The sequence below is a fragment of the Cupressus sempervirens genome, chromosome 11, assembly GCF_028749045.1.
Source record: "Cupressus sempervirens isolate cs-2001-9-10 chromosome 11, ASM2874904v1, whole genome shotgun sequence".
In the NCBI taxonomy this organism is placed as follows: Eukaryota; Viridiplantae; Streptophyta; class Pinopsida; order Cupressales; family Cupressaceae; genus Cupressus; species Cupressus sempervirens.
In genome coordinates this window covers 638,181,020-638,201,667 of record NC_143128.1, presented here as the reverse complement: position 1 = coordinate 638,201,667, position 20,648 = coordinate 638,181,020, and the positions used below count along the sequence as shown (strand labels likewise).

The 20,648-nt window shown below is 33.7% G+C and overlaps 1 protein-coding gene across 1 annotated transcript in view; it reads left to right on the top strand.

The window, feature by feature from the left end:
• The first annotated feature begins 4,150 nt into the window (after window positions 1–4,150).
• The window catches only part of DCL1 (dicer-like 1), a 29,321-nt gene continuing 12,823 nt past the window's right edge, over window positions 4,151–20,648 (top strand). The window contains exons 1-9 of the mRNA XM_089811030.1: window positions 4,151–4,312; window positions 8,320–9,911; window positions 10,239–10,352; window positions 10,893–11,103; window positions 11,371–11,765; window positions 11,900–12,128; window positions 18,535–18,707; window positions 18,795–18,917; window positions 19,216–19,376. Of these exons, the coding sequence (XP_089667156.1) occupies window positions 8,370–9,911; window positions 10,239–10,352; window positions 10,893–11,103; window positions 11,371–11,765; window positions 11,900–12,128; window positions 18,535–18,707; window positions 18,795–18,917; window positions 19,216–19,376 (2,948 nt within the window). The 5' untranslated portion in view covers window positions 4,151–4,312; window positions 8,320–8,369. The remainder of the gene's footprint in view (window positions 4,313–8,319; window positions 9,912–10,238; window positions 10,353–10,892; window positions 11,104–11,370; window positions 11,766–11,899; window positions 12,129–18,534; window positions 18,708–18,794; window positions 18,918–19,215; window positions 19,377–20,648) is intronic.

Genomic DNA, 20,648 nt, shown 5'->3' with positions numbered 1-20,648 from the left:
GAAGAAGACAAGAAGTAGGAAAAATGCATAATTAATTAGTGATCACAAGACCCTACCTGATTCTGATGCTAATTGGAAAACTCCGAAAAACTGTGAGAGAATCCGCTTCTCTCAATAACTTTCCTTTTTAAAAAACTTTCCTAGAATTCTCCTTCCGAAATTCGCTGCCAAAAGATGTCTTCAAAATTCCTGTCTCCTCCCAAAAATTCTTTCCCAAATTCGTGTCCCTCAAAAATGAACCCCAAAGTTGTGATAAAGAGTTTTCTCCTCAAATCAGGGCACTAATTGTGCATTCACCCGAGAGGACTCTTTGCTCAACTGAGTTAACTCTCAAATTAACTTGTATTAATCTTTGCTTTATCTTTTTAATGCACATTAAATGAATTATTAAATAACTTTATTTAATATTCCACTCGACTTCTATTTTAATCTTTATTACTTTTAAACCCATGCACACTTTATGAAATTAAAACAACATTATAATTTTCTCTTGTTTTATCTTTTTAATTAATTTCTCATATTTAAACTCATGCTTAGATCATGCGATCTAGAAACTTTAATAATTTAATATCTTTTAACTTTTTAATTTATTTTAGAAACTTAATTGATAGAATATTTAATTAACTTAAATAACAATAATATTTAGCATTTATTTAAAAATGAACTCTAAATATATTATTATTAAATTAAATAAATATTATCACGTTGTAAATTTATCTTTAAACTTTTATCTCCAAATTTAATTCTTTTATTTAATTAATTTCTCAATTAATTAAATATAATTAAATATGAAAATGTCATAATAATTTTCCTTTAAATTAAATCATTAATTAATCCTTTTAATTAAATTTAATTAATAGAAAAATATGCCAAAGACTCATAAAGACAACATATGAAAACCCATCATAGAAGAACACATACTAAATTAAACAAAAGGGTTATAATCACGAAATAACATCATTTGATGCATTCGGAGGGTACTTAATTCAGATACTTGTCCTAATTATCAATTAGGACAATCGGCTAAAGGGTTTAGGAATTGGACTTAAGAGTTTATCTCCCCTCTCTTACCATTGAGATAATGCGATAGGGTACGCTCATCCTGGCAATTCAGGGAAGTCGATACCCGGTACCTGCAACCTGCATAAAATCCACGCATGTACAGACACAATATTCTAAGCTAAACAGACAATGGTAGGAAGTGGTGCATCGTGTAGATCCCGACTAGCAAGTGACTACGACTCCCTTCCTTAACCACATTAGAAACACCATACATAAAGAAAACAAACACGCACACCATACACATGTAGTATGGGGTAAGTATCCATAAGAAAGCACATGTGATAATAAACCATCTAACTAATCATTATCGATAATTGAAAACATTGAATAATCATCATACATGCATGAAATATAGAGTACCAAGTAATCTCATCATATAATAAATTGAGTGTAAAACAACATCTGATAATTTGAAAGTAATGCTACTAAACATCAAGTATAAAACTGGCCTAAAAGAGTTTGGCAATTAAAACAAAAAATGTGAACTAGGGGCAGGCACTACACATTGGTAGTGTTAAAGTTTGTGATGTTGTAGCATGTGTCATCCTGTAAGAAACATTTTATTGGAGAAGGGAAGTTGTATTCTTGATCTGCAAAAGTACATTGGAATCATGTTAGCTTAGTAAATTATGTAAAAGTCAATAGAAGACTATTTAGCTAACTCAATAGGTAAAATTTTGTAAGTTCCAAAATTTTGAAAAATAATTTTGGTGAGGTTTATGGATCTCAAAAAGTAGATGTTTTCTATTAACTGAATCATCAATGTTAAATTTTGTAAGTTCCATCATTTTGGATATTGAAAAGGATTTTGCAAGTTCCCCCTGGTTAATTCTTATTTACTATCATATTATTCTGAGGGTAATTGGTTTTCAGATAAAAGGAGGTCTAGTGTACCTGACATAGTTGCATTGAATTGATACATAATCTTCATTGTCCTAAAACTAATCAAAAGAAACTCAAGGATTTGATCAAAGCAGTAGTTAGTGCTTGCAAGACAAAATATAGGAAGATCGTGTGTGTGCAAAATTATGAAAAGGGTTTACTCTCTAATTCTACAATAGGCATTGAAAATCTTGATATTATTCATAAGATGTAAATGCAAAGATGAGCAGTTACTCACAAAAAGCATTCATATAAAGTATCACTGGGATTAGAAATCAAAAAGTGTAATACATGTAATATGAAAGAGCTATGAAAAATGTTGTAATAAAATCGTTGAGCATTAAAGAAGAGGAGAAGAATACAAAACTTTCCAACTTCTTGTTCAATGGACGAATCTGCAATAGAAGTTTGTTTGCTTATAGAACAATAGACCTGCAAAAGAAGTTTTCGAAGTAATAGAATGAAAAGTGATGCAATAATATCATCTTGTGAATATTTAAAAGATAACTTGGGAAACAATATTTAATGAGTTTCTAGATATTTTTCTAGATTTTTCTAATTCTATAACAATATTTTTGGAAGTTTCTAAAAATTCTTATAACAAGAAGATATGTGACAAAATAATATAATCACTAAATATTAAAAAATAGATAACTTGGAAATAAAATGAAAGTTTCTATTACTTATTGGTTTTTTTAATATCATTGGAAGTTTGTAATAATTTATTTATTATGATTTTAATATCATGAGAAAGGAAAGTTTCTTTAATATGAAGAGGAGATCATATTTACTATTAAGTCTAATTTTAATGTGAAAAAAATTATACTTAAATTTACTCAAAATATAATATTAATAACATAAAAGAAATTAGTTACATGTTTTTGATCTCATATATATTTTTATCCTTATGTCTCCACAAAAGTTCTATTTTAATAGAGTTTCTATATTACAATGTTTTCAAAAAAATCTACAAAAATATATATTTAAAATTTTGGAAAGTTTTCAAAATGAGAGGAATTACAAAATTTTAAAAGGAAAGTATGTGAAGAGAATAAATTATTTTTAAAATTTTTTAAAAATGAGTTTTAAGTCACATCGGAAAATTAAAAAACTGACATGGTCTTACAAATTTTCCGGCAAAAAACTAAATTTTGGGAACAAAGCTCCACAATAAGCCTATCGCTTAATAATTAATAATTAATAAATTGTTATTTCCTTTCCTTTTAAGTGAAAAAATTAAAATTTGATATCTCTATCTTTCCAAAATTTCTCTATCGCCATAGTCATAACATACCAAAACAAAGAAAGTGCCCATCTCAAACTTCAAATGCACGGCACCACGGATCTTCCTGCATGGTGCCTGCTTCACAATTATTAAAACATATTTTAAGCCCCAAAAAATTAAAATTCCTCTGTTTCGCTTTAACCCGAGGGAAAAAACGAAAACGACGGATAATAATAAAATGCACGATTATGTCAAGAAATATTCCATCCGTAATATCTACGTATATTCGACACTTTTAACGTGAGCGTCACGCTTATTTTAACCGCGGAAGGCCAATCCAGTGAAAGAAGGAATCTGAAAAGCATCACAAGGACCAGTCAGAACAGACAGTTTTTCTCCGTTTGTCCACCCGTCAAAGCCAACCGGCGTAACCTTTCACCTTATTGGAAGTCTAATAGTCGCTCGACGCGTGTCAATGCTAGCCGGTTGTCGTTGAGAGCCCGGGAGAAACGGAGCAAGGGATCAGAATGCTCTGGTTAAGGAAAGATTGGGTGGCAGGCATGCATTTCTTGTGCGTTGGATTTTGAGATTTCTAGAGTACAAAAATAAATGGTAATTAAAAGCATATAAGGAAGTTTCATATGTATCTATTAATTTTTATTTGTTCATTATGGGCATTTGTCGCATTTAACAATTAAAATTAATGATGATAATAACTAGTAGGGGAAAGTATTCAATAATGTGACTTCTTTGTCATTTTAGCTTTTTTGCTTGGTAAATAGTCAATTAATAAATAAACTAGAATATTTCAAATGAACTCCGGACCGCCTATTGTCGGTGCCCCGGTTAACCAGTTGACGTTTGAGTGTGTGTTTTTTAAATTTTTAAATAGCGTTATTAACATCTGTCAATGGTGGGCCCACTTTCCTGCATTTTTTCTCAACATCCTATTTCCAGTGTTGGACTCCTTTTTATCAGCTCAATAAATAGCGGCGTCATTTTTTTCGTCTAGGCCGCTTGCTCTGCCCTAATCCAGCCCGAGCTGTGTCTGGGTTTTTTTTTTCTTCGTTTTTTCAGCTGAAGATTTGAAGAGCTTTGAGGATTCGATCCCGCGACCTGCTGTGGGGTGTGATTATAGCAGAGGTGCTCTAACTTCTTATTTGACTATCTTTTTATTTATGAGGTTTTTTTGGTAATGGATAAATTTGATGCACAGCTGAAATGAGGGGTGGGATTGAAGGTCGTGTTTATTATATGCTGTCAGCTTCTTCATGCGAATCCTCGAGTCACATGCAATAAAAAAATGACGACTCGAGGCTTCCCATGCAGATTTTGACAAGCGCACAATTCCATTCACGGCCTCCGGCGGATTATTCACAGTCAGGCGGTTGAACCCTTGTTTTTGCTTATTTTCTTCTGAATAAGTGTTTTGTTTTTACGTTTCTTGAATGAAATGTGTGCCGATCTTTGATTATCATAACGGTATTACTTTGAATTACGGCCAAAAACTGACGAGAAATTAGATCTATTATGTTTTATTTTTGGATATATTCACCAAATGAACTGTGCGTACTGTAAGATTTTTGGTTATTTGAAATTTAATTTAAAAGGAATAAGGATTCCTGTATAACATGAAGAGTAACAATCACATTTTGCATGACTAAGCTACAAGACTAGAAATTTGAGAAAGCCTATGTTTTCTTTAGCTCTGATTAGCTTTTGAACATACTATTTTATGAATATCATTTACACTTTTTATTATTCACAACAGCAGGTAGACTTAGCTTGTCAAATTTGGAAAGCAAGAGAGAATTATGCTTTCTCATGCTTTTGATTTGCTTTGAGAACGCGTTCTTCGATCGACTCAATAATAATTTGCCCAGTAAAAAGGAAGCTTCGGATTTGCTTCTTGTATACCCAACAAATTTCTAACATTCGTCTGGTAAATTTCGTCGCACATAATGAGAGAACTGTTTGGCATTATGATAATGCGAAATGAATATTCTTTTCCAGATTCGTCATTGAGTTGCTGGGCATAATATCTACGCAGGATCATATTAAAATGTAAACCAGGCAATTATGGCAACAGGATGACCATTGCATGTTAATGGAACTATCTGTCAGTGTATTGGATTAGAAACAGATATGACAGTTATGAGTCCTAGTTGTTAGAAAATGGAACAAGGTATTGCGCACAAAATTAGAAAGTAGATAGTCTTTAAACAAGGTAGGTTTAGCTTTATGCTTTTTTATAGCTTGTCTCTCTGAAGTTTTTGATGTAATTTTATTTACTATTTAACAAAAGAACTGTTTAGGTTAGGGTGATACAAAGTAGGTTTTCTTGTCAAGATTCATCGTTGAGGCTCAAATGCAACGTTAATGCTACATCATATTAAAATTTGTTTGTTATGATGTCGAACACTTGGATGATTTTTGTTGGAACTATTCATTAAAATATTGGATTAGAGATGGCAATAGCAATTGTAAGTTGCATAGATACTAGATATTATGAATGGAAATAATGCATTTTGTGTGCCCAGAAGGTAGATTTATTGTAAAGTTCTCTTTAATTCAAATTTATTTCTTATCTTTTATGCCTTTTTTATATTGGCTTGTTTGGTTTGGTTTGATTTCGTATTTCCTTACCTTAACTTGTTTTCTCTCTGTAGTATTCTAGCCTATAGGCAATGCAATGGCATTTATTATTACGAGTCTTTTTTAATATTTTTTTGAAATTTCTAATCGAAGTTAAGTTTTTTGAATGAAAAATCTGTAAAACACTAAATGTTAGCACTGATTTGTTATTATGTGTGACCTCAATTTATTTTATTTTTATGAACATTGTATCAACCTGTATCATATGATGGACTGCGAGACAAAAAGGAAGATTTGTATTTTGTTATTTTATTTTCTTCTTTGCTGAATGCCTGGTTTTCATTTTTCAAATTTAGTCACAACATAACTACAGGAACTGTTTAGGTTAGCATGATAGTAAGTGCATTGCAATTTTCTGTTGCATCATTCAAATGCAGATTGAAATTTTGAGCATAGTGAAAATTTCAGTTTGACCAGTTTCTAGTTGGAAGCCGTTTTCTTTAGTTATATGTTTTGTTAAAAAGGAAGCAATATATAGAACTCTTTTGTAGGTAAATCAGCTTTATTCAAGAATGCATGATCCGTTTACAACAAAATGTAATCTTTTTCGCTTAAGAATTTGCTATGTGATTGTTTGGGATGCAATTCAACATAATTAACCTTTTGTCAGGTTAAACCTTGAACAAAAAAGTGGAATTTTAATCTAACATGTCACAACTGTGATGAAATTATTCATTAAAGTCTCCAATTCAGAACAAAAAGGACAGATACTGTTTACAGACTAAATTGTTGAAATAAAAATAAGGAATTGTATGCAAAAATTCGTTAAAAGCAGGTAGGTTTTTCTGTAGCTTTCTTCAACCTTGATTGTTATCTTTGGATTTCAACCTTACAATCTCTGTAACTTAAATTTGCTTGTTTAGGTTAGGTTTTTATCTTTCTTTGCATTAATGCTTCACTTAGTCAGTTCTATTGTTAACTATACATCAATTTGCTATCTGTAGATTATGAAATAAAAATAGAATCCCTGCATTTTGTTCTTTATTTTCTCTTGGGTGAGGTAGCATTTGCAAAACAGACAAATTTATTATCAAAACTAATAAATTAGGTTTACCTCTTTGAGCCATGAATTTCTCTTTATCTACTCTGATTTCATAACAGGTTGCAGCTTTGTATTTTTGATATTGTTGATTATTTTGCTCTTGTACGTCATGAAAATTATTTCCGATATATATTTGCTAATTTTAATTTCATTTATAGTTATCATCGTACTCTAGAAGTTACTGTTATCAAGGAAGGACTGTTCAGGTTACAACCATATATATGTATGTACGTATCATGTATGTATATGCATGTGTGCGCTTGTGCGCGCACGTGCATATATATGTATATGTAATGTATGTATGTATATATTTTGGATTCATCATTTTATTTAGTTTGAGTTCTTAATAAGTAGCTTTTTTTAATTAGGTTGACCAGTTGTAGTTGGAAACATTTCTTTAAATACAGGTATCTTACAAATCATGAAAAATAGGTCTGTTATTAGCCAAAGAGGCTAAATAGAGGGGCACAAAGTTGTAGAGAAAGTATGCGCAGATAAATGTTTTGTGGATGTATGCTTATTTTTCTTGGCGGCTTCTTTATGATGTTCATGATCTTAGATGCTAGTTTGGTTCAGAATCAAATATTTCTAATAATACCCTCCCTTGAAATGGAAGAAGTTTGTGTTTTAACTTCTTTAATTTTTAGTTTAAGAAAAATGATTTATATCTCAAGAAAGTAAAAGCAAATAAAATAAAATTTCAGAAATTTATTGTGTTTGCAGGACATTTTAGTGGCCAAAGATACGCTATTTATCTTTATCTTGCATAACATTAATTTTTTTTACTTTCTTACAATTTGCAGTTAGCATTGGTTTTGGCTCTATATGTTGTGTTGGCTTAATTTATATTGACATAAAACCTTATTTGGCTCTATCTTTGGGCATAAAAACAGCTGCCAAAATATCCCAGCAGAACTTTAAAGCAAGCTCACATAATCGACATTGCAGATAATAAGAATTAAAAGTGCAAGCAAAATCAATCCAAGCAAAGACAAAGCAAAAATAAAACATTTCTTTACCATAAAAATGACTTACAAATGATTAAAAACAGTGTTGCTTTAACTTAGAGTTCTGTCCAAGCAGAGTCTGTTGTGTTTCTCATGTTAAGAAACCTTTGCTAATATGCCCGTTAAACAGTTGGATTATTATTGCTTTTGTACTTTGCTGCTTATCCTTCTTTCATTTTATATGTAGCTAGGGAAATAGTTTTATAATTTCCATGTACTTGTATTTCACCGAGTTACCACTGTTTGTTTCTAGATTTCTTAATGAACGAATTTTATTTGTTTATGTATAACTTTATGGGTGATTGTCATTTCTGTATTTCACTATGGGTGACTGTCATTTGTGTTTTGTAGTGGTTGGCTTATTTATTTTCGTATTATTGCATGAACTTCTTAATTTTATGCTAACATTTTGACATTTTGAATAATTCATCTATTGATTTGCTTAGGTGATTCTACTACTTGGCTCAACTTGATACACATTTTATTCTGATCTGCCATGGAGGAACCACATCCTGGGTTGACTGTAGGTCCTTTGGATTTGATTTCTGTGAAAGATATTGAATCACCTCATAAATTGGAAGGTTGTTTTGAGGAGAAGTTCGACTTTCCCTCCCCAAAGCCTCATATTGATACTGAGCAATCTTTTGATGATCCTGCAAGCAAAACCTCCTACTGGATTGATGCATGTGAAGATATTTTAATGAGTTGGGATCAAACATTTGTTCAGAACAAGGACAATTGCCATGAAGACACATTTGGTGTCCACAATAATGATTTTGGAATTGACATTCTCATGGATGGAGATCCTCTTCAAAATGAAAAAGTGGCCTTTCTAGATAGTAATGATAAGATAATCAAAGAGGTCACTTATGAACAGAGTGTTGGGCATGATAATCAAATTGTAGATGCCTTGGATGTGCAGCTTTTGTCTGACAGAGATTGCAATTCTATTAGATTCACTAATGCTTGTAATGGACATGGGTTTGAAATGACAGAAGCAAAGGATATGATGCCCAATTCTTGCAAAAGACTGAGAAGTGACTGTCATGCAACAAACAAGGAAAATGAAAAAGAGATGATGTTATTGGAAGAGCAGAGGAAGAAGCATTCCGATAAGGTTAATAATGAATGCCAGAAAGAAACTGAGAGAAATGGAGCTGGGAGGCATAAAGGTGTTGGCGAAGCTAACAAATTAGGTAAAATTCAAGAAGAGCGTTGGGAGAAGAATGTGAACTCCAGAGACAGCTTTAGGAAACATGATGAAAAGATGTGCAACTCTGTGGCAAAATCTGGAGAAAGAGAAAACTGTGCAGATAACATGAAAGGAGCACCCGAGAGAAACAGAGCAAATGATTATTCTAAACGAAGAAGAGAGAGATCAAGATCTGCAGATGATATTGACGAGAGAGAGAGACGAAGGAAGTTCTTGAGGGACACCAGTAAAGATGGGAGAGTGCAAACAAGGTGTCAGGATGTGACAAGGGAAAGAGTAAGGTGTCAAGATATGTCAAGAGATAGAGGGAGGTATCCGGAATTTTCTAGAGAAAGAGGGAGGTTTGATAGGAAGAGGGGCCGTGATTGGGAAAGGGAGAGTGAGAGGAGTGACAGGGACTGGAACAGGAGGGAAAGAGAGAAAGAGAGGAGAGATAGAGATGGCAGGAGAGAAAGAGAGAGAAGGGGCTATTGGGAAAGAGATCGTTCTGGAAAAATGATTTTTCGGCATGGGACAATGGATTCTGAAACTGAAAGGGAAAGAGCAAGACTTAAGGAAAATGAAACATCTCCAGGGCAACTTAAAACCTCTGAAAAGGTTTCAGATGAACCTAAAGAAAAGGTGGCAGAAGAGCGGGCACGTGATTATCAAATTGAAGTACTAGAGCAAGCATTAGTTAAAAATACAATAGCATTCCTTGAAACTGGAGCTGGGAAGACCCTGATTGCTGTTCTCCTGATGAGAAGTGTATGCAAAACCATGCGTAAGGAAGGCAGGAAAATGTTAGCAATCTTTTTGGTGCCCAAGGTTCCTCTTGTTTACCAGGTAGTCCTTCATGCTTGCTGGCAAGTTTGCATTTTCAATAGTTAATTTGGAGTTTTAATTAGATCATCTGCTTGAAACCATATTTTTTGAATACATTATCATATATGATTGTTATTCATTTTGAAAAATCAAAGAGTAGGTAGTGATGGAAACCAAGTGGTACTAATGGATAAGTAATATCATTTATCAAATCTCTTGCAATACTGAAGAAGCTGAAGTACATGTTTTTGTAATTAGAATTTTTTGCATGTGATCATATGGGATTTCCGACCATCTCATGTTTTGATATATCATGTTACTTAGCGAATCAATGTTGACTGAAAACAGCAAGCGGAAGTGATAAGAAAGCAAACTGGCTTTAACGTTGGCCACTACTGTGGTGAGATGGGGCAAGATTTTTGGGATGCACGAAGATGGCAGCGGGAATTTGAGTCAAGGGAGGTAAATAATCTTTAGGGTTCTTTGAAATTTGTTATAATGTTGATGTAAAGAGAATGTATAATATGTTGTTATTTATTATGTTACTCTTTACAAGTAATCATGTTATTGAGTGGACATTGAAGTATATTTTCAAAGAATAAAAATAGGTGGTTTAGCATTTGATTTTGGTTCCTAATCTTTATGTGGCATACATTCTAAATGATATCATTGTATACAGTGTAGATGTCCACAGTCACACCTTGTGATTTAGCAGAGTTTTCTTTTCTAAGTACACCTTTCTGGTTTGAAATTCGAACTTGGAATGCTTAGCCAGTTTATCTAGGCATGTAAAAGTGTACCTATATGAGAGATATTTTTTGCCACATACATGGGGAAAAATTAGAGTCAAATACTGAAGGAAGTAGACTCATATCAAATTGAGATTCATCTTAAAATTGCTTTGCAAGATCAGAAAATACAAAAAGGAAATCGTTTTCCATTCATGTGTATGTGTAGCTGATGGTTAATGTAATAAATAATTTTGTAAACTTGTTATATCAGGTGCTTGTAATGACGGCACAAATTCTTCTGAACATCTTGAGGCATAGCATAATAAAGATGGAAGCAATTCATCTTCTTATCTTGGATGAGTGCCACCATGCAGTAAAGAAACATCCCTATTCTTTGGTAATGTCTGAATTCTACCATACCACTCCAAAAGATAAAAGGCCAGCAGTTTTTGGTATGACAGCATCTCCAGTCAATTTGAAAGGTATAGAATTTAAAAAGTCATGTTGCTCTTTTGTGCTTCACATTTGTTTGATAGATCTGTTTGATAATATATTATATACACTCATGTAATTAGAAGCATGGCTTCAAAGAAGCAACTAATAATGTTATTTATTAGAGACTGATGAATAATTTTGTGATCGATCTCAAAATTCCAGTCTCTATTGAACCTCCTATCATCCATTGCATTAGTTACTGTGGTTCTGTTTCTGTCATTCCTGGCTTTTCAAGTAACAGCTCTGCTTTTCAGGTGTCTCAAATCAGGAAGACTGTGCAATAAAGATACGCAACCTTGAAAGTAAACTTGATTCTGTTGTATGCACCATAAAAGATAGGAAGGAGCTTGAGAAGCATGTTCCAATGCCACTAGAAGTGGTAGTGGAATATGATAAGGCAGCTATACTATGGTCTCTGCATGAACAAATAAAACAAATGGAAGTAGCTATTGAGAATGCTGCTCATGCAAGTTCGAAACGCAGCAAATGGCAATTTATGGGTGCAAGAGATGCTGGGGCCAAAGAGGAGCTGCGACTTGTATATGGTGTCTCTGAAAGAACAGAAAGTGATGGTGCTGCCAATTTAGTGCAAAAATTGAGGGCAATCATCTATGCCCTTGATGAGTTAGGACAATGGTGTGCCTATAAGGTAGTAAGTCAGCACAAGGGATAATTACTGTTAGTTATTAGTATCATTTGGTCTATATCCAAGTACTTTGGCTATTTATTGATTAGTAATTAATGGTTCTCTGTTTGTTGATTTATTTATTTTTTACTGTGTAGGTTGCCCAATCATTTTTGACATCCCTTCAAAATGATGAAAGAGCAAATCGTCAGCTGGATGTGAAATTTCAGGAGTCTTATTTGGAAAAGGTTGTAGCTCTTCTGCAGTGCCAATTGGCTGAGGGAGCCGCATGTAATAAGGATTCCGAGAAATCAGAGAGAAATGATAATGCTATGGAGGGAGGATGTTCAGATGAAGTTGAAGAGGGCGAACTTCCAGATGCTTCTGGTGAAACACATTTCTTTTAGTTTGTATCTTCATGCTATATTTCTTTGGCCTAACACCCATGAAATTTTTTTCTAGATAGAAAATATATGATTTTTCTTCAGCTTTTCACTTCTTTATAAAGCTTATAAGTTCAGACCTGGTAATCTAAAATAAGCCCTGAGATACATTAGTTACATTTAAAAAAGCACATCATTGGACTTCTGAAAGCAAAAGTGTGAATTTATCATTGTATTATTTTGCATAGCCTGCAGTTACCAGGATGTGGTTTGCTTTAGTTTTAGTCGTATCTAGGCATGAATATTGTAATGTTCAGTACTATTTCTGTATGTGCTCTGTTATGCATTTGCTTTTCTCCAGTATAAATAGTTTAGGCAGGAAAGAAAGGGATCTCATGGTAGCATGACCCCCTGTGCTTTTGCTTTCCTGAAATGTGAAATGTTCAGTACTTTTTCTGTATATGCTTTGTAATGCATTTTCTATCCTTTCGTATAAATAGTTGAGGGGATCAAGAAAATGCATATATATAAATATATATGATGTCTGCAAGCCCTAAGTTCCTCCATAAAATATTTAAGGTCCTTGAGTTTCCAATAAAATCGAAAATGCCTGAGGGAACTTGCAGGAAAAAGGGACCTCATGGTGACATGTCCTCCTCTGATTTTGCATTCCTGAAATGTCTGTAGAGCACAAGTTGAGTCATGGAGGATTTCTGCTTATTGATGTTGCCCATATGATGTATAATTAAGTTCATTCATGACTACAGAGAATTCTTATTAATCTATATTTGTTATTTACAAGAAAATTTTCAGTCAGGTGATGCTATGTTTCCATTCAAAAAGGCAAAAACTACAGACAGACAATGATTGAATCCCTACTGAAACACTATATTCATCTACAGTTATTTGGTAATGAGAGCATTTTATCTGCTTGGAGCTGGTCTACAATGCCTTCCTATTATGTTCTTAGGAAGCAGATTATGGTCCCATTATGTGAAAGATTGACGCTTATTGATAGTACCTGTACAAATGTAGTCGAAGAATTCAACTTATAGTAACTCACTCGCCCTCTTTTGTGCTGTCCATATCTGTTTTTTTCCCTTTTTTCCTTTTTTCTTTTTTTGAAGTTTGTGACATATTTGGCACTCCACTTTTTGTGTCTAAATCTATAAGCCTCATCTGTCTCTGTGATTCTTGAGCTCATTTTAATTATAAATGCACATCTTTGATCAGGTCCTTCTTGCCATGAAATGTAGGATTTGGACTGGTCATTCTTTGATTGATCTAAATGAAAAAGGTCCATATCTCAGTTGTATTGTTTGTGGGAGACCATTAGAAAATAGTACATGGCAATATGTATAAATCCTACCAGTTTGAGGGTTTCCAATTCTTTGATGCATTATTTCATATTGTTTTGTTTGCAAGACTGGTATGAAAGATGCAGATTAAATTTATGTTTGGGAAGCTCCTGAAACAGAAACCAAATTGTGCTTGAAGTATGACATATTTCACAATATTGTGTTTCTGTTTTGCCCTTCTTAAGCTGCATTCCAAGAAGATCCTGAAACTGTCCGTATCCTTTATTTATGCACTTGATTTTCACCACATCAAGCCCTCTGTTTAGTAGCCATACTTTGCTTGTCTAGGGTAGATGGCAATACAGCATCTCTCATCTTCCATCAAGCTGAGAAGAAAATAAAAATAAAAATGAGATTGTTAGATTGAGCTAATTGAAAAACATTCTTTTCTAGCAAGAAAGATTGAAACCTAGCTTAATGCTCTGTAAACCAGAGAAACTTGTGGAGAAACTGTCTGAGGTAGACTATTTCAAAACACTTTAGAAAAACATTGGGCAGCTGCTGCAAAAATCAGATTCTATGAATATATAGGCCTCACTAGTAACTGATTACACACACAGCTTCTTTGGTAACTGCAAAAGCATTGGAATTCAGTTAAAAATACTTTAGTAAAGTGAAAGAGGGATGGACAAACTCTGGAAAGCATTAAATAACCTTAAATTGATGGGGGCAGTAGCATATGAGGGGCCAAAGCTGTTGTAACAAAGCTTAGGAAGCTTGCTTAAATTGCATTTTTATCTTGATTGGTTCTAGAGGTATAACTAATTATCTAAGCATGTATTTAGTAAAATATGTAGCTTTTGATGGTGTGTTGCCTACTCTTAAAACTCATACAATGTCCAAACAATAAGTAATAGACAAAGTAAAATTATAACTAAATTTTATTTTTAATATTTTTAAGGGGCATGTGAGAAAGGTTTATCTATATTGGAGAAAAAAACTATTTAAGAGAAACCAAACAAGGAGAAGGAGAATCATATTGATGATTCATTTTTATTTCATTATTACTCCTTGTGGAGCAAAAACTATGGTTCAACCAAACTGAGGATGAAACCCATCTAGGTCTAAGATTAGAGGATGAAAACCCATAGTTGGCAAGAGTGCTTTCACATGGAGATCTTCATTGTGTAAATAAGTGTTGGAATCAAAATATCCTTACAACTGGCAGCAAATATGTTAATAAAGGACAATTATCAAACAGTTTCAAGGGCAGAAAAGTAGTTTCTCTAATAAATAGATCACTGCAAAATTGGGCCAGATAAACAGCCACTCCAAAAGAGCTGATTTAGTCATTCTGAGCTATATGCTAAGCATTAAATCTGATCTGCAGAATAACTCAGAACCTGTACTACTTTACTACCCGGGAAGGAAAGGGCTAATGTGTTTCCAAGGAGAGGCCTGTCTAAATCGAGCTAATAGGTTGATTCCTTGGATAGGGTAGGGATCAACATCTTTTTGAAACCTTGAGGGCATAGTCACAAGATAGGGTAGGGGTTTGGATCTGTGAACTTTGAGAGAACCTATTGTGATTTGTATCTAAGCAACTTGGTTATATTCTAATTCTTCTTCTTGAATGTAGCATGGACATTAAGGATCATAAATAGTAAGATTGCTTAATATGTTTGGTGAATGTACAACTTTCTTACTTTGAATAATGGAATACCGTAGTTGGAATCAGTATATTTTGATCACTTCAGTTTAAGTATATTAATATGGGCTATTTATGGCTATAAACAGCCCTAAACCTAGCAGGTGACATTAGAATTTCAAAAATGGGACATGACACACCATCTGCGAAGGCTTAATGAAAAGTTTGCTGAAGCTTATGTGGATAAGGAAAAACAAGAGTTTAGGCAGCAATTGGATGTACTCCTACATCTTGTATTAGAACCTGAGAAGGTGATGACAAAACAAATAGTATTGGGTTTGCAAGTTCGAGTGATTGATCCCTTTATCCACTAAGGACTAGGAAAGGTTAGTTTGCGTACGATCATAAATGAAGAAAAAATTGGGCATTCTAACCACTACTATGAGTGCAATTCAAAATATGAAAGAGACTATTTACTTTACATTATGTCCTTTCAATGTTTTTGTCATCATGCAAAATTGCAAGTACTCTCAACATGCGAAAAAAGTGAAGATACAATCTTGCAATAAAGGACACAGAGTATTTTACTCGAATACAAGATATGTTATGCACAAAGGAGTGGAATCCCATTACTTGGGCCACCCCACAATCAATCATGGCGGATGATGCAACACATTGTTGTCATCTTGGATGTTAACAATGACAATCGAGATTTGTATTTGCTGCTCAAGATCTTTGGTGAATATGTGTAATGAGAGAGCAGAAGATTGTGGCAACAAATGATATTATTCAATTTGATCAAGCCAATTTTTCTTGTTCCTATTAAAGGCCTCAATGTATTGAAGAGAACACAGATGCTTTTGCTAATATAGCTGTTTCCCAGTGGCAGTTGAAAGATAGACATAATGCCAGATACATGAATGAGCAGATTTTTTAAAATACTTGGGTTGAGCAGAACATATTGTTTCATAACATACCAAGATGACCACTTGGTTAGAACATTTTGCACAAGTGTCTTAAGAGTATTTTGAGGCAGAAGAATAGGGTTTGAGTCTTTTGGTACTGCATATTCAACCTTCTTTTGGCATTGAAGGTTATCTTGGTAGACCAGTTGAGGCAAGCATAGTAATAGTTTTTCTTCAGAGACATTATTCTAGTGCATAATAGAATTGAGCTTAGCATAACATCAACTAATCCTCAAGGACATCGTTGTAATATAGTGTTGGGCATATTTGAGACAGTCAAAGAAGCATCACCTGGTGCATAGTTTCAATTCCTGATTATATCAATGAAGTGCAACATAAACTGACTGTATCATAAGGAAGATTGAAGATCAAAAATTACAATCTCCAGGATGATCTGGGATCATTGCAAGTCTAGGAGCATTTTAGTTTGTGATTCAGGTCAACTGTAATGCTTTCTCTTCAAACTTAAACTATGTCCAAATGAAGGTTAACTGATAGATGAAGTAAAATTAGAACTCAAGCTAATTCTTAGTGATGTCAAGGGGCATCTGAAGGATTAGGTTTATTGGAGGAAAATGGTATATAAAAGAGACTAGGCAAGCAGAAAGATTATCATTGAAAATACATTTTTACTCAATTTTTACTCTTGTGAAGTGCACAAGCAATGGCTCAACCTATTTGAGCAGGAAACTGCTCGAGGTTTGGAATTGCAGGATGAAAATCTACATGGAGTTTGCCATTGTGTAAGTTGGATTATCTATATAACTGGCAGCAATTGTGGCTTCCTAAGGACAATTATCAAGAAGTTTTTAAAGGCAGAAAAGCATTTTCACTTAGAAATAAGTTACAGCAGAATTGTGTCGGATAAACAGATGCTCCAAACGAATTAATTTATTTCTGAGCTATATTGTGAGCATTAAATCTGATTTACAGAATAAACTATTAATTATCAATTTTGGATTAATCTCATCAAGATCATATAAGGATTTCATATCTATATCAAACTGTGCAAATTATTATAATCATGAGGATGCTTGGAAAAATTTAAATAGGATGTGGCACATTACATCTGGGTTCCCACTGTAGCAAATATTTTTATAATCTTAAAAACAATGCAGAGAAAGGGAGTCCAATTTGCCTCGCAGAAATCTTGATCTCCATCTACTTTTGTCTCCATTCAACGGCCTCCGATTTGCTTTCCCAGGCAAAACCAGGGCAGGAGAGGGTTCATGCAAGCGATCATGGGCTGCCTTAAACCTTAGAAGCTTCTTCTAGTTGTGTTGATTTTAAATGCGGCTTCATTAATTCAATTGTCTATTCATCATGTTCATGTCATTCAAAATATTTATTAATTCCTGTCTTTGTTAACCTTGTAATTTTTTCCCAAATAGTCCTGAATTGAATGGTTCAGTGTTCTAACCTATTTATTTTACTACATACCTGTTATTTTTCCTTCTTGCATCGCATTTATGTCATATGAATTGTTTATGTCTCCTGGTCTTCATTAACCACAAAATGTAATTTCTTCCCAAATATTCCTGAATTGAATGGCTGAATGCTCTCACCTATATTTTTCTATACAGATTTGAGACTTGTTATTTTCCTTCTTCCATCCTATTCATGTTGAAGAGCACACAAAGTATAATAACCATTTTACCGATTTAAACTTTAACCTTAGTTACCCTGGTTTGGTTATACACCCTCTGGACCAGGCATGGGTTCAAACTGGTACCTGGTCCAGGTACAGTTTGAACATGGTTTGGCCAGAGTTCGAAATGCAGAGCCCAAGTTCAAACTTGTTCACCTGCTGATTGAACCCGGGTGAACTGCTCATGCACAGATCGAACCATGTTTGAACTTGGTTGAACTGGGCCAAGCGGATGGCAGATAAGTGAATTTTTTTTTTTTTTTTTTGGCATATTTTATAATGTTTTGATTTCCTAATGGCTTCTTTATAATCGCATCTTATTGTTGAGGAGATGAGAAGAAACTGATCTCCCATGTGCAATATTTGTGACCTAACTCCTGCCTTGAGGTCAAAGATTTCATGACTTCTCACTCATTTACATCTTATGTATATCTTTGATTGTAACTGGTTCGATCTCAATGCAATAATTGTAGTGTGGATCTATATATATATAGCATTTACTTGGATATATTCTGTCATCCATTTAACATATTGCTTTCATAATGATTGATATGTCCATATACTTATCTGTATTTTATCTTCAATTATGACCATTACTGCATACTGTATTATTTGTTGTTTGTGTATGCATCTCCTGGTCATGTCTTTGACTTTGACATCAATCACAATATCCCATCACATGTCAGATGTTTGTGAATTGTGGTATCATGTTTTTCCTGAATAGTCTTTAATTGAATGGTTCAATGTTCTTCCCTTTAATTTTTGCAAATATTTTATTTTTGTTTCGAAGTTACTTTTATGATTTTATTAAAGGGAGTTTTTCTAACATGTTGCTCAATGTAAATGTCTAGTTGTCTCTGGTGGTGAGCATGTTGACGAGGTCATTGGTGCTGCAGTAGCAGATGGTAAGGTGACCCCAAAAGTACAATCATTGATAAAAATTCTGTTGAAGTATCAGCATACTGAAGATTTCCGTGCAATTATTTTTGTGGAACGGGTTGTATCTGCTTTAGTCCTTCCAAAGGTTTGCCCTTTTTGCATTTTTTTAATTATAATGTTTCGTCAGTTGGTCAAAAGTTTTTGTCTGAACACCTTTTGTTTTGATTCATAGGTGTTTGCAGAATTACCATCTTTGGATTTTGTGAAGTGCGCAAGTTTAATTGGGCACAACAACAACCACGATATGCGGACAAGGCAGATGCAGGAAACAATTGCCAAATTCCGTGATGGTCGGGTATGCTATCACAGTTTGTTTGTTTTATTTTGTGCAACATCAACTTCATTTTTTCGCTTGTGATAGATGTCTATTGAGAAAATTTGAGATAATCATAAAATTATATTATTATAACGGTCATCTTAAGTTCTATATTTAGATTCAGATATTTTAGTGCTTTAGTCTGCTAGTTTTAGTGTCTCTATTTATAGCATTGCAACTTCTGCCTTTTTATTTATTTTTATTTGACTCCTCAGTTTAATGCAATCATGAATCCCATTTTTAACACTTACAATGTCGCTATTCCATTTTTTGGCAGGTTACCTTGCTGGTTGCAACCAGTGTTGCAGAGGAAGGATTAGACATCCGGCAGTGTAATGTTGTCATTCGCTTTGATCTTGCTAAAACTGTCCTGGCTTATATCCAGTCAAGAGGCCGTGCTCGCAAACCTGGATCAGACTATATACTGATGCTTGAGAAGTATTTTTTGAGCCATTCCCTATAGTATCACTTTGCTTATTCTATATTATTTCTTATATATTTCAGTGTTATTCTTTGCAGCTATTTGTAGTTGCAATTGACTGTCTATTTCTTGATTTTACATGTTTTTGCTTTTCATCCTTGTTTTTGCTTTTCATCATTAAAAGCATTCATTCATTCATGCCACAATTTTGTTTACAGCTACTGTTAGTTTGGAAGTGTATGGGGTCTGAAGTTACAGTTTTTATTTATGATCTGTGAATTACTACTATAGATGTTATGTTGATGGTAATGACGGCTTTAAGAGTTCACAAAGCCATGGTTGCCAGGTTCTGATGAACTTGACAAGTTTTTCTGATCCCTGAGCGATTTCAGAAGAAAAATAAAAAATCATAATCATTAAATGTGATGAAGTTATAGTCGTATACCTGCTGGTTGTGATAAGATTAATTTTGAACTCTTAGATAAAAATATTAGGTAACACACATTATCATCGATTTTTCATCTGTTAAATGCATGTCTCAGTCCTCAATCACACTGCTATTATAGGTATGAAAATCTTGTATCCTTACGTGAGTTTGGACATCAGAACTTGTGAACAGCTTGTTTGAAGGTTCCTCATCTTGTTAGAACTGGACTTATTCACAAAATTGAGAGACAAATAAAGTTTGATGCACTTTTAAAAAATAAAATTATGTTAGCTTACACGAATAAGCAGGCCCTGCATTCTCATGCAAATGAATTGAATAGTAGGAAGATGAAAAGTTTGTTCTGCTTCTTTGTCCTTGATGATAATCTTTCTGAAGGCATGACAGTATGAGATTATGATTTGGTAACATGATATGGTTAGGAGCCACTTCCATTGCTAGTGTTGGTAATTGCAAATATACCAACTATTTCCCTGATTTATACAAGTCAGTAACTGGCTTGGGTCTATTTCAGGGACTGTAACTTGGTCAACTCATTAGACAGTGCCATCCTCATAGGGTTCAGCTCAGAGGCAGATTACAGGTTTCTTCAACTGATTTTATTGGATATTTGATTTTCTAAATAGCTTCCTCACTGGTCCAAGAGTTTCTAATACCTCTAGATTTCTTCCTTAGGGTTTTTAAATCCGGGGCATTTTTCAGGTGACATTCTGTAGAAGATTTCTTGCGATTCCATAATCTGGGATTAACAGCATTTTGTTTGTTATGGGCAAAAATTATGGCTATTCAAGGACACTTGTGTAATTCTATTGCTCTAGAGGAATGACCGAAGTATGTAACTTGT